The sequence below is a fragment of the Lagopus muta genome, chromosome 20 (assembly GCF_023343835.1).
Source record: "Lagopus muta isolate bLagMut1 chromosome 20, bLagMut1 primary, whole genome shotgun sequence".
NCBI lineage: Eukaryota > Metazoa > Chordata > Aves > Galliformes > Phasianidae > Lagopus > Lagopus muta.
The window spans coordinates 4,703,026-4,716,555 of record NC_064452.1 but is presented as its reverse complement, the minus strand read 5'-3'; the positions used below and the strand labels follow the sequence as shown (position 1 = coordinate 4,716,555).

Genomic DNA, 13,530 nt, shown 5'->3' with positions numbered 1-13,530 from the left:
TTTTTCTTGGTATAGGAAGTTGTTTGGTTTGCTGATACAGATAGCAAAGGGAGAGGCGTGGTCCTCACTTCAGTGCTTAAGCAAACTTAATCTTCCTGTGTAGAGCTGGTGGATGTTCCATGGAGCAGGGACAGCCTCTGGCAGGACTGCGTTTGTGGGTTTTACAGGGCAGATTTGTTTGAGCAAGGTGGAAATGCTGAACCCATTTCTGATAGCAGTCAGCCTGCAGTAGGGCAGGGGAGTTGATCTTTCAGCACTGGTGCTGCAGTAAGAGGCTCTGGATTCATTTCTGAGCAAGCCTCAATCTGACCAAGCATAAATCAGCTGCATGTGTGTATCAGATTAGCAGGAAGATTACAAACAATTCCAAAAGGGAAGAGGAATTGTTCTTGTGTTTTTAAGACCCCTAAAACTTGTCCTGCACTAAAGACAGAATCATGTGAAAGAACCCAAGTGATTGATAGGAGTTTGAGCAAGCCTGGCAGCCTCTTAGGACTGCAGGAGAAGCCCAGTGCAGAAATCCAACTGGGAAGAGGGTTCCTGGACCAGAGCAGTGCATTCAGCTGTGTGAAGCTGTGGCATGTGTCTGTGTGCAGTGAATGTGGCTTAGTGACTGGGTCTGGGTTCTGATGCAGAGTAACATTTCTTACCAATCCCATCCTGCACTCACCACGGTTAGATGGCCGTTCTTGGCTTTGGCTATAAGCAGTTCTGATCCTGATATAAAATCGATGACGCCTTCTTTGCCTTGACCAACTGTAAATTTTATGCTACAGAGACAAACAGGTAAGAAACATAATTAGAAAATGCAAGTGGCTTCACTGTATTGGTGCTTAATTGCAATAGGTGTAGTTGCTCAAGGAAATGGAGGCTAAGTTAATGGTAATTATGTTCTGATAACACACGTATACCTGTAGCCCTGCAATGCTGAAGCAGAACCAACACAACAATGAAGCAGCTCTCAGGGCTGGGCCTGCATGGCTTCACTCACCTGCCCTGGTTGATGTTGATGTTATTAACTTTGTCTGCCCGCATGGCTGTCTTTGTGAGCGTCTCTATCACGTGGTCACTTTGAAGTACAACATCTCCCTAGGATGGAAATCAGTGATGACCTGTGATTGTGGTTTCTGAGTGACTGCACCAAGATAATTATTTTGAAGTTCACAGCTATCTCCCAGCTGCTTAGCAAGGAAAGCATCTCTCAGCTCACACTGCATGGACAGCAGTTACTTCCATTACAAGGTAACAGTAATGGGGAGAGGGAGCCAGGACCACTCCTGTCAGTTACTGGTGAATCCCATTTGCGAGCACAAAAAGTGAAATTCTACTTCAAGATGGCACAAAGTGAGCTCACAGTGGGGCCGTTCACCTGTACACACCCCCATGTGTGCTTCTCCCCCACCCACCTCCACCCTGGATCTTCTGCTCTTTGTGCCTCTAAAACAGTTCCTAGAGATGGTTGGAGAAATGCTGGATGAGTCCAACTACCTTCTGTTTGTTGTCCTCACAGTGCACGTGCAGCACAAACAAGTTATCGCTCAGGCTGCTGACGGAGATGCCTGCAACAGAGAGCAGAGCGACCATCTGACACCCAACCTGACTCTGTGCACCTGGTGTGCACTGCAAAACCTCTCCCAGCAGGGCAGCAACTGCTGTTCCCACACTGAGAAGTCCAGCAGCTGAGAAGCTCTGTGCTAACATGGCAGCAGAGAGGCTGAAGAGGCTGCAAGGTGACAGAATCAGCTTATAGCTGTGTTCTTTCATGTGAAAAAGAAACTTTCATGCGCCTCTGCCTCTTAGAAGTAGGAAGGTGTGTCCTCAGTGGATTTGGTTTAAAACCTTGACAGTAGAGATGTCTGCATGAGCTGTGCAAGTTGAGGTAACCTAGCAGAAATGAACACACGCAGTACTACTGTCCTAAGGGAGTCCTGGAACCCCACGTTAGTGGTGGCTGTAGAAGCCATTTAAAATGTGACAGTTACAAGTGCAGTAGATAACTGTGTTAGGGTAACACTGAAATGATGGTCAGGAATTGGCTGCAAGGAGGAGTGCTGGCAATGCTGGCAGCTGGAGCTGAGAGGTTTCAGACAGGACAGATGAGAAATGGCTGCTGTGTACCAGACACACAGAGCAGCTTTCTTTGACAAAGTTCACGCTCTAAAAGGATCAAATTCGTGTCAGATAGTGAGAGGCTGACAGCCAGCATCCCTGCAGCTGCTGTGCAATAATGGTGCAACTTCCTGCAGTTGGGAAATGGCTTTGGAGAGGTTTCTGGAGAGATGACTTGAGTAACTTCAGTGACATTTCATGGAATTTAATTTTAGAAATACCCAAGTTCAAGATATCTTACACTGACAAATACTTCCTGTAATAATTTCATTCTTATCAGCACAAAGACCAACTGGCTATTTTTTTTTTAATCACATTGGTTAAAATGGAGTGAGCTGAACCCCATGTATGTTACCACTCACCTGTCAGGTTGGCATAGTCAATCCGCTGTTTGATTTTGGAGTCTTCAACAATGATGACTGCATTCTGGGTGAGAAGCAGCTGCCGTGATCTTGCTTTGTATCCTTTGCGGTCGTACTTGATCACAGGAACTGCATACTGAAATAAGTGTTATCAGTACTAAGATGCATTCTGTCGAATCAGCAGCTGCCTCCCATCTAGCCTGGAGAGCTTCAAGTCCAGATTCTGCTCCACTTTGTGTAATTCTCTGCATTATTCTCTTCCTCTCTCCCTTAAGCATCTCAAAGCATCATGAAGAGCAGTGCTGGCTGCAGCCCTTCCAGTTCTATCTGACATAACTTGGCAAAACCTTCTGTTGTGTTTCTGATCCATCAGTTCCTCACACAGACAATCACCAAAGCTTACTGTGTACTTCCTGCTATATTCAGAAATCTAACCTTCTGACAAAGACCTTCATTCTGCTCAATAATTCTAAAACTTGATAAAACTATTAGGACTTGTATCTCACCTTAATGGCTTCGTTTTCTAAAGCCTGAAGGACTTTAGCATTTATTTCTTCATTACCTAAAATGAAAAAAAAAAAAAGGGATCAGAAAGAAGTTTATAGCAAGAGAAGAGTAAAAAGCCTCCCCCCTTCTTCCCTGCTTTGCACCCCCTACTCACCAAGTCGTGTGTTGATGAAGAGCCTCGGGACGCTCTGAGGGTAATTGTCCTTCTTACCCTTAAAAATCTCACTGGCAATTACTTTTTGTTCCAACTGCAAGGACAAAAGATGGATTCTTGTTTAATATAAAATCTCTGTTCAAATAAAACGTTTGTCTTCAAAGAGGCAGAAGAAGTTACGTCCTTATTAGCGCAGTGTAAAACGTCTGTTCCTACTCCCTTGTCTCCCTTATCCTTTAACAAATAGTGAAATTGTTAGCTGCTGTATTGCCCTGGGAGTTCCTGTTTAGAAGGTGATTCACCACAAACCTTTGGTCCTTTGGAGTGCCAGGATGTCAGTATGACCAGCACCGTGAGGTCTGACTTCTGCCCACTCAGAATAAGAACAAAACCAGGGAATGAGGAAACAGGAAATGCTTGGCTTTATATAGGGTAAATTTAACATTATGGATGCTGTTACAGGGTATGAAGTACAGGAGCTGATTTACAGGTAAAAATGTGGATAAGGAATGTCTGTAAGTCTTGGTTGCTTGGGAAAGAGGATATTCTGCTGCATTTCCACCTGTGTAAAGGCTTTTATTAATCCTGTGTCCTTAATCACAGGCTCAGCCCCTGACTCAGTGTTTTGTTACACACTTTTAATACTTCACAGGCCTCCATAAGCTGTATGATATGCTATCCAATTAAAAAAAAGCCTTAAGGGAACTAATTACTGCCATTTCAGAACAGTAACATCTATGCTGCTTAATGTGAACAGTCCCTATTATCACCTTTCACTGAGCTTTTTCAGTATGAAAAATGATTGCTCCACCAAGACGAATACATTTCAGTATGATTTTTATTTTTAAATCTAGACCAAGGCTGAAACACAATGGTACAGAAAACTGTTCCCATAACTTCTGTTTGGCCAGTGACTCATTTTGAGTCTGCAAAATTCTCATCCTACTTTCAGTGGTGCCAGCAGAAAGACCCTGGTTCTGCTCTGTACATCACAGAGCATTTGGAAATAGAAATTATACCTCCATAGCATCGACTTATTCTGGGAAGGAATGCAAACTGTCACATACCTGTTGCTTCCACTCTGGGCTGATTCTCTTGCAGTAAGTCCAGACCATGTTCTGCATGCATAACTGGCACAGGAGCTGGGATGCCTGAAGGAGATTTCACAAAAAACACCAGAATGCTGACAAACCAATTCAAACAGTGAAGACAAGGGAAACAACTGCAGAAAATCTATGGCTGAATAAATATACTTTTAGAATTAAGTAACAGGAAGTCTGTTTTCCCTCTGAGACAGTTTGTTGTGCACCATTCTCCAGCTAACACACATACTTTACATGGTTATGTCCTTCCTTGCTTCCCACTCTCCATTCAGTCCAAACAGGGGCCCTTGGACAAGCTAACTGGGACTTTCTGCAGTATTCTGTTTCTCTGCCACGTGCAGTTCAGTACTGTATCTGCAATACCTGTAGGTATGCTAGTGACACATACGTGATGGTGTTTGAGTTCTGCTAGCAGAGATGCTGATCTAATGTAAAACCTGAGCGAGGTCTCCCTTAGGCCTTCATTATGCCATGGGTTGTGCAGCTGGACTTACCTCACAGAGCGATGGAGGAGGGGTTGGCCACGATTTGTCCAGGACGTTCTTTGGCAGGTTACGTTTGAGGTTCATCAGGAAGGAGAAGCGGATGTAATCAAGGAAATACTCATTCTCTGGGCAGCGAGGGTGGTTCCGGTAAATAAAGCCCTTAATGAACCTGAGGAAGGGAAAGATGGAAACAGGAGGAGCTGGTATGAGAGGTACTTGGAGGTCTCTTCCAATCCGACCATCTCCGGGGCCCTGGTGAGCTCTCAGCTACAGCCAGGGTGCACAGAGTTTACAACAGATCAAATACCCAAAATACCTGTCACAAAAGAACCTCCTGTGGGGGCCCCTAATTCCATTCTTCCGAGCTTTATGGAGTAGCTGCAACTCACTAACAAACATCCCTGACACCACAGTGACCAGAAACTTCATTCTTACCACCCTCTCATTAGGAAATAAGCACCCTAAGGGCCTTGGGTTTCTCTTTACCTTCTGATAGTCTGCACTGCCCACTTCCTCTTGGCAGCTTTTCGGCGGCCCAGGGTTCCCCGCCACCAGGACTGGATGGCTATTGCTACAGTAAGACAAGAAACATGGCACTAAGTGAGCTGCTTCACTGCAGTATTGACACAGAACTATCAACAGAGTGCTCAAGAATGCACTCTCAAAGCAAAACACCACCAGACTTTGCAGTGGCACGTGGGAAAGAATACAATCCAAATTTTAAACAGTACAATAAGGTGGATAAATGGCAATAACAAGCACTGGTAGATGGGAACTGCTGTACAGAGGCTGTTGTGTGAGCAAGTTAAGTTCTCTTAGAGTCTCAAGGAATAATGTGGAAGGACCCAGAACTGCACACCTTGCATCTTCCATTCTGCTTCCAGCAAGGCTTTGGGGATGTTCCTTCTGGTTCATCCAAACCAACTCGCCTCTGACTTCTCACTCACAACAATGGCCACTTCAAACCACGCAGTGACACAGCACTGCAGTTTCCTTTCTCCCTCATACCTGAGTGTTTCATGTGCAGGAATTTCTTCCGACGGTAGAAACCTCTCCACGTGGCCTGCATTTTTGTTGCTGAAATTGCAAGAGAAACAGCAATTTGAAAACTTTTTTTTTTTTTTATATCACAAAACAAACAATGCACGAAGCTGCTGCAGTGTGTGACTCACCCAGGCTCTGCTTCCTCACTTCCAGAGCATCTTCCGTTGCAAACAAAGTCTTGGGAAAGCGGATAAAAATCTTTGTTCTAGAAATAGAAATGCAGCATGTTTAACAAGCCAGAGAAGTTTGCTTCCTGCCCTTAGCATCCCCTTTGGGATCTCTAATCTTTTCCCCACCCATTAACAGAAGTGCCTTATTTAAGAGCAGTGACATTGATGGCCAATGATTCATAACCTCAAATTTTAAGAAAATAATGATGAGAACTGACCGTCCCATTTTGTATTCTTCCTGTTTGTAGCCGAGATGTTTCACCAGCACAGCCACCCCGTCGTGGGGCCGTCCATCCCACGTAGGCCACGTTTCTGGACAAAGTGATTTATATCTGCAAATTGACAGCAGAAGAAATCTTAGGGCGAGATGTTCAGCTCAGCCAGAGGAACAAACAGGGGCTTCCTTCAGTTCATTTCCACTTGGCTCCCTCAAGGAAACAACTCAGGCATAAGGGCTGCTCTTTGCTGCTCAGAACACTTTCCCCTTTCAATACCTGTGGGGCCAACATCAGGGAGAGGGAGGAAGAAGGAGAGGTAAATGCAAGGTAATCCTACCTCTGCAGGAAAACTTCGTATTTCCTTCGATACGCAAAGCCAGCTCTGCGCACTCTGAGGTTCTCCATCAGCCCCAGGTATTTCACTTGGTGTCGGATTAGAACCTCATCAAATCGATCTGGAGAGCATGAAAATGGAGAAGCTGCATTAATGCACGTCTGTCCCTTTGTGTGAAGAAGGGAATGTTCAGAACAGTTCTCTCTTAGACCCTCATCTTTAACCTCTACCCCTCCCTAACAGAAGTTATTTTGTGATTCTTGTCCTTCTCTTAGTATACATTGATGTCTAGTTCCAAACATAAGTTGTCCTTTAGGATACTGTATGCAGACAGGAGAAGGAAACGAGAGGATAAGGATCATTAGAAGGAAATAATGCAGGTTTACAATGCTTGGTTTTAACCCTACTCCACCACTTTGCCCAACCCCAGTGCCTCTCTTCTGACTCCTGATCAGCACTACCACCACTTTCCTACCACAGGCCCAAAATGAGGAATCTCACAAGACTTATTCAGTTGGGCTCTTTTCTGTGCCCCATGCAGCTGTTGAAGAGAAGCACACAGAGGAGGAGCTAGCCAGGGACATACCAGCCTGCTTAGCATCGTTAGGTTTAATGCAACGGATGTAGGAGGGTTCTTTGGACATCAGGATTTCCATCAGTTTAGAGAGGCTGTTTTTAAACTGAGTTGCTGCCTAAGAGAAAAGAAAGAACACCAGGTATGAAGCAATGATGTACAGTTTGTACCTGTGGTTTAGCAGAACAGATCTGACAGCCTCCAGCTCTAAAGGTAAGAGGTACCACGTTAGACAGGACATGTCTTTAAAGAAGTGGAAGCAGCCACATCTCCAGCAGCTCTCGTGTTCTTACCGTTTCGGGTCTCTTCTTGTCTGTCAGCTCTGTCCTGTCAAAACACTGATTTATGATAGGATTCTCAGAGTTGCACATGGTCTGCAGAGAGATACAGCATTCAGAGACTAATTTTCAGAGAATAAACTTCAGACAGCTTTTACAGAAATGTGTGATAAAAGGGGTTTGGGTTGTTGTTTTTAACAAAACAAACTTTGGCAACCTTAATCTATCTTTTCTTAATGCAGTTCTCCAGATAGGGATTAAAAAAACCTTTTCCCTCAGATTCCATCCCATTTTGAAGCAGACTCCTTGTTCTGCTGAGTATTGGAAGCAGCCCTTATCCATACTCACCTCCTTCAGGTTCCGAAAGAGAAGGTCATTGTTTTTATCTAGAAAACCTGGAAGAAAAAGAAATGGCTCAGGCTGCCACTGCTGTTCCATAGGAATTTCATAACAACAACGCAGGAATTTGAGATGGGAAATTAATCTGGTTAATTGAATGGTATACAGGAGTACTCTACACCCAGATTGTCTTTGCTATGTAGTGAAGCTGTTTTAATTCAAAGAGAAGGGAACGGAGGAGGGAAAAAGATTGAGAGAGAGCTGAGATGAGGCACACACCTGCAACACTGTAGGTGACCTCCCCAGCATAGTGCAAAAGCCGGAACTCCTCCCTCCCCAGCGACTTGCGAGTTTTCTGGTCAGCAAGCTTGTGCCTGGTGAGAAAAAAAACAGCTTCATGAGGGACAAAGAGCAGTGATTGTGGGGATTCACCTCGAGAACCACTATGGCACATGATCCTGGAGCGGGACAAAATGATCCTGGAGCGGGACAAAATGAACACAGGGGGGGAGAGGGAATCACGCTTCCTGTTCTTCAAGACCAAAAGTTAAAAAGGTGGATTACCAACCAGCAAATCATACAAATGTCATAAAAATCTACTCAGGGAGGACCTTTACACACCTCCTTCAGGCTTGGGCAACACGCAAGTACAGAAGAAATAAGATTCAGTGCACAATTTGGATGTGCTCTTTCCTGCCAGTCTGACACGTCTTTTCCAGCTCTGTCACAACTGCTTATCTTGTATTACCATAACTCACAGTCTAACCTCTTTGCAAATGAAGACATTCTCATTTTTTGTGGGATTCAGTCTATCTGGGATGCCACAGGCACAATGAGGTATAAAGTTACTGCAGAATCATTTTAGATCTGCTCTGTCACACATGTGGAACCCACCAATAAAGCTGCCTCAGCTATGGACTCACGTGAGAAAATGAGGGTGGTTCTTCACAGTTTCCTCCAGTTTCTCCAAGAATGTCGTATCTGTGGCATCTCCAGGTCTCAGACATTCCTCATCCTGAAAACAAACACAAATGCATTCTGCTCTTGATTTTTCTCTGGGGTTGTAAGCATGCAGCCCAGCTCTACTTCTGCCACACCAGAACACATTCCCAGCTCGAACCCTTGGCCTTTTAATAGGCACCTGATGCCTCCATTTCACTTAGTAAAACGAATGAAGAGTTGCTGAGTTGAGAAGGAGAACAAGTCCCTCCCTCCAGACTGCCTGGATTGGAGGCTTCTTTCCTGAGAGCAGATGGAGGTGATGCAACGTGACTTTCAATGGCGTCACTGCTGGGTGTATCGCTGCTCTCCCCACCTGCCCAAACAATCCTCATCTAATTTTAGGCCTTTTTTTCCTGTGTTCTTCCCCTTAAAAGGTCGTGTCAACTCACCAAAATAGAAATGATGCCTTTGAATTTCTCTTCCACCAAATCACAAATGATTTTGTTATTGAAATACTGAACCGGTTCCCACTGCAAAGACAAGAAATCACACTTTGGTGACAAAAACTCTTGACGGGAAAGAAAGTTTCAGAACATGTTAGACAGCACCTTATTCAAATAAAGTTTCTGTCATTTGAAAAATAAAGCTTTTTCACTCATCACATGTACTTTCTTAACATTCCCTTTGAAACATATCTTTTAAGATACAAAACAATGGGACGACTCGCCCCGGCTGCACTGCACACCGTCCCCAAGGCACTTCCAAAAGAAAGCAAGAGAAAAGTTTTTAAGCATTTTACTTTGCAACCATTAATAACAGCTCCTGCTCTAATTATCTGTCCTCTGGCCTGCAGGAGGCGCTACAGAGAAGGCAGTGGAAGTGCTGATCCGGCTCTTACCGCGATGCCTTCTGACTCATATTCCTCTTGTTCTGACTTTAATGTAAGCTCTATGAAGAGTTGCTGCAATTTTTCATTACAATAATTAATACAAAACTGCTCAAAGCTGCAAAGAAAAATCAGAAAAATATTCATTAATATTGTGTCACAACAACAAAAAGCTTTAATTTGAGCATAGTAGAATGAATGCATCTATGTGTGATCAAGAAAAATACAAGAGATTAAGGAAATTATTCAGTGAGTCTATACATGTGTTGGATTTATTACCTAGTGAATCACGGATGGGTTCCAAGAAGGAGAGAAAAACTGACATAAGCAGTGGAACACTAAGGAACACAGAAACTACAAATTCAGTCTCAGTTCATTGCTACCTGCCATTTAGTTTCCAGACTCTGGTATTATTCTGTATACTGTTCTACAGCTGCTTTCCCATTCAACCACCACAGAAAGATACCAGAACAGCCACAGCTGCACCACAGAGCTGGACAAAGGCATGGTGCAAACGACCACAGGAACATGCCCCAAAAAGGGACACTGCCCCAAAAAGGGACACGTCTCTGAAACACCAGGAGCACTGCTGGGAGTGCTCAGTACAATCTGCATGTTGTGTTACAAGCCTGCCATTCACTTGATTTCCTAAAGCTGAGATGTTATCTCTTTCTCACTAAGTAAAAAAGCCAGAGACAGAATGATGTACCGTTACACAATGGAGAGAAAACACTATGGAAGTCATGCAAAGCTTACTCAGAATTCAAAGACACCAAAGGAAACAAACCTGTTGTGTTGGAAAACCTCAAACCCGTAAATGTCAAGCAATCCTAGAACTGTCGTGCTTCTCCAGCCTGGAAACTCTCCTTCCTGCAATAGGGCACAAAGTGTTCGTGTGTGGTCACAGTCATGGCTACAAGCCACCACCACATCTCCCCCATTTAGTTGTAGCGTTTGCTCCTTACCCCCTTCTTTGTGGGAAACAAATTAATTTGGAAATCACTGTACAGCACAGAACAACTTGCTGAAGCTTAAAGATTTGGAACTGCCTTCCAGGCAGGATTGTTCATCAACAAACCAAAGATTTATTTACCTTGTAAGCAAGAGATTTGTTAACTTTGTTCACCAGCCAGGAGAAAGTGCGTCCATAGATTGCTTTTGCCAGCGCGTCCCTTGCATAGGCTGCCTGCTCCAGGTTCAGAGGGCTGATTAACTGCACACAGGAGAAAGAAGTCATCCAACACTGAGAAATGAAGCTTCCCTGTCTGAGGGTTAATAAAGAGCTGGTATTGCGTTGGCTTGATGAAACTTTATGTGCATCCCAAATTGCATCAGCTTGATTTAATTCTATGTGCAACCCAGACCCCCATTTGTGTTCTTACCTCTTCCCCTTTTGCTATGATCTTCTTGTGGATCAGTGCATCTCGCAGAACAGAGCCCTCAACTGCCAGAAGCTGCAAAGCAGTAGAATGTTAAATGCATTTAGGAAGCAGTTCATCAGTGCTAGTTTTAAGAGATCAGAAAGGCTGGACCCCAAAACCACAATACAGAGAAGCAACTCTACATTCCTTATTCACACTGCCAGACTTTTTACAGTTGTCAGTTAAAAAATGACTGGATGTTAACATCTGCATTGTACTTAGGCCAAAAGAAAGTGCATTTTTGACAACTTCCATATATTTTTAAATGATACAATGGTACCAAGTTCTAAGCAAGGAAATCTCAAACACCTTTCATGTAACATAAGTCTTACTGATGATGCTCACCCGTGCCAGGTATTTAATCTGGTTCTCTGTAGTGACCTGAGCATTTCCTTGCTCATCAGCAGCAAACTGCACGTTGCCCAGATGCAGAACACTAGCTACAATGCTCAGCAAATCCTAGGACAGAAGCAACAGGCAGACATCAGGATGATGGCTTATAAGCAAACGCAGAATGATGCCAGAAAAGGCAGTGAGATGTTTGCAGCAGCTATCACACTGCACAAACACATTCTGTGTTTTGCTTCAGGGTTTTTGCAGGAAATACATTCACTCCAAAGGCCGCCTCTGGTCAGGGATTGAGCAGAAAAAGTCTCAGGAGAGGGGATATTAGCTGAGCTAATAAAAGGGTCCTACCTCCACCTCGCTGTCATTGAAGCTTATGATGGACAAGGCTCTTCGCACGATCTTCCAATCGTTTTTATCATTTATGGAACTGACCCTTGCACAGTGACCCTAAAAACGTACAGTTTGACATGGTAAGTACATCACTGCCATGGAGGCATGACTCATGCTAAGTGTACTTCTGCCACGTGTTTCTTTCCATAGCAGCTATTTCAGTGTTATTTCTGAAGTGACCCAAGGAAGACAGAAAGTCAATTGTGAATGCATTTGTCCTACAGTGTAACAATATTATAAGGACGATTAATGAACACGCACTTTCACTAAATAGTGATACTGCTGTGGGCTCTTCTCAAGGCCCAGCCTTCGCAACAAGTCCTCTTCCCCTCCTTCTAGCAGCTGGTAGAAAATGTGGAAGTTCCTCTCCCCGTGATTTTGGTGCACAACTCGAGACTTTTCCAGGAGGTAGTTCAAGATGTGGCCCCCAACAGGAGCCCCCTAAATCAAACCAGACACATTGAAATATTTTATTAACCTACAGGAGAATATCCTGCTTCTTTGGCAGAACAGAATATAAAACAGTTGATACAAAAAGGCAGAACATTATTTGTAACTTGGCATCACAATCTCTACCTTGGCAAATACACATCGATTTGAGTTTTCAGGTGTATGTAAAAACAGCTATCAAGTGAAAATAATATAAAATTACATAGATCATGGCTACAGTGTATACTGAACAATACCCTAACCTGTATATTCTTCTCTCTTGGAATGCACTCAACACACACACACAAAAAAACAGTAAAACTGTGAGTGTGGAGGGATTATACATTGACAAGTTTAATAAAACATACACCTAGCTCAGTTATTGCACCTTGTTCATCTTCCCCATGTGGGGCAATTTGGGTCAGGGTTGAAGCAAACATTATGCAGAGTTACACAGGACGGCTCACAGTGGATTTAGTTTGGGAGTATCCAGTATTTGCACAGTGCTTATATATCCCCTAGAAAGAAGAGGATTCAATCCCACCCTCTCATTCTATACAGAGGAGGGAAAGAAAGCAAAGTGCATTCTGTAACTCTCCAGAACCAAACTTTGCTACTACAGACACAGCTCACGTGGCCAGCAAGGAAACGTGCACTCCATGCACACATCAGTGCAATAAAGCACAGGCAACAGAGACCTGCTGCGACTGGAACCAGTTCTGAAGTATAAAACAGATTTTAAGTTACTCTGTAATCAAACTGCACGTCCATGTATTTCCCAAATCGGCTGGAGTTATCATTCCGGAGGGTTTTTGCATTTCCGAAGGCCTGAAATGAGAAATGATTAAAGAAAAATAAATCAGTATCAAATAACATAAAGTATAAATACTTCCATGAAATTGTCAACTGCAATTTACAGCCATTAAGGCTTAGGTTTGTCCTTCTTGAAAGCAAAAGCAACATGAAAACAGATTACAGTCCAAAATACTAATGCTGATTATTACACCCTCTGCAATTACTGCAGATGGAGCACACCTCTGAAAACAGTTCCATCCCCCCAGCAAATTTATTTTAAGGCCAGTTCACTGCTGACCACACACATCAAGTCTGACAGTCTTCTCAAAGCTTTCTTGCTCATCTCAGCTACTTGCGTCCAGTATCTCATAGTGCTGCTCACAGCATGGATTGGAATAGAATGGAGATACTGAAGGGAACTACAAGGACAGAGCAGGGCTGGACACTAGAGGACACCACAGCACTAGAAAACGCTCCCACAAATGCTTTTATAAGCGGGCAATGCTGCCCATAAGAGATGTGTCAATCTCTGGCTTTGCAAGCTTAGGAAGCACACCAGGACTCTGCCTGCTTTGAATGCTTTTCTCCTGCAGCCTGGCCACGCCTGAGCTGTTCTTGGTGGACATGAAAGGGCCGAGAGAG

At 43.9% G+C, this 13,530-nt stretch overlaps 1 protein-coding gene across 5 annotated transcripts in view; it reads right to left on the bottom strand.

The window, feature by feature from the left end:
• The window catches only part of MYO1C (myosin IC), a 54,540-nt gene that overhangs the window by 2,839 nt on the left and 38,171 nt on the right, over window positions 1–13,530 (bottom strand). For 4 of the 5 annotated variants that reach the window (XM_048966565.1, XM_048966567.1, XM_048966568.1 and 1 more), the window contains exons 5-31: window positions 12,841–12,921; window positions 11,926–12,105; window positions 11,623–11,721; window positions 11,272–11,385; window positions 10,888–10,959; window positions 10,599–10,718; window positions 10,293–10,375; window positions 9,518–9,623; window positions 9,069–9,149; window positions 8,601–8,692; window positions 7,957–8,051; window positions 7,687–7,733; window positions 7,354–7,434; window positions 7,073–7,178; window positions 6,490–6,607; window positions 6,153–6,266; window positions 5,893–5,969; window positions 5,729–5,797; window positions 5,207–5,291; window positions 4,730–4,889; window positions 4,200–4,283; window positions 3,133–3,226; window positions 2,978–3,033; window positions 2,472–2,607; window positions 1,489–1,559; window positions 992–1,089; window positions 671–770 (exon numbers count right to left, since the gene is read on the bottom strand). In XM_048966565.1, the coding sequence (XP_048822522.1) occupies window positions 671–770; window positions 992–1,089; window positions 1,489–1,559; window positions 2,472–2,607; window positions 2,978–3,033; window positions 3,133–3,226; window positions 4,200–4,283; window positions 4,730–4,889; window positions 5,207–5,291; window positions 5,729–5,797; window positions 5,893–5,969; window positions 6,153–6,266; window positions 6,490–6,607; window positions 7,073–7,178; window positions 7,354–7,434; window positions 7,687–7,733; window positions 7,957–8,051; window positions 8,601–8,692; window positions 9,069–9,149; window positions 9,518–9,623; window positions 10,293–10,375; window positions 10,599–10,718; window positions 10,888–10,959; window positions 11,272–11,385; window positions 11,623–11,721; window positions 11,926–12,105; window positions 12,841–12,921 (2,619 nt within the window). Of the gene's footprint in view, window positions 1–670; window positions 771–991; window positions 1,090–1,406; window positions 1,560–2,471; window positions 2,608–2,977; window positions 3,034–3,132; window positions 3,227–4,199; window positions 4,284–4,729; window positions 4,890–5,206; window positions 5,292–5,728; window positions 5,798–5,892; window positions 5,970–6,152; window positions 6,267–6,489; window positions 6,608–7,072; window positions 7,179–7,353; window positions 7,435–7,686; window positions 7,734–7,956; window positions 8,052–8,600; window positions 8,693–9,068; window positions 9,150–9,517; window positions 9,624–10,292; window positions 10,376–10,598; window positions 10,719–10,887; window positions 10,960–11,271; window positions 11,386–11,622; window positions 11,722–11,925; window positions 12,106–12,840; window positions 12,922–13,530 lie in introns of those variants that run through there. The other variant, XM_048966569.1, reaches the window with a different exon arrangement.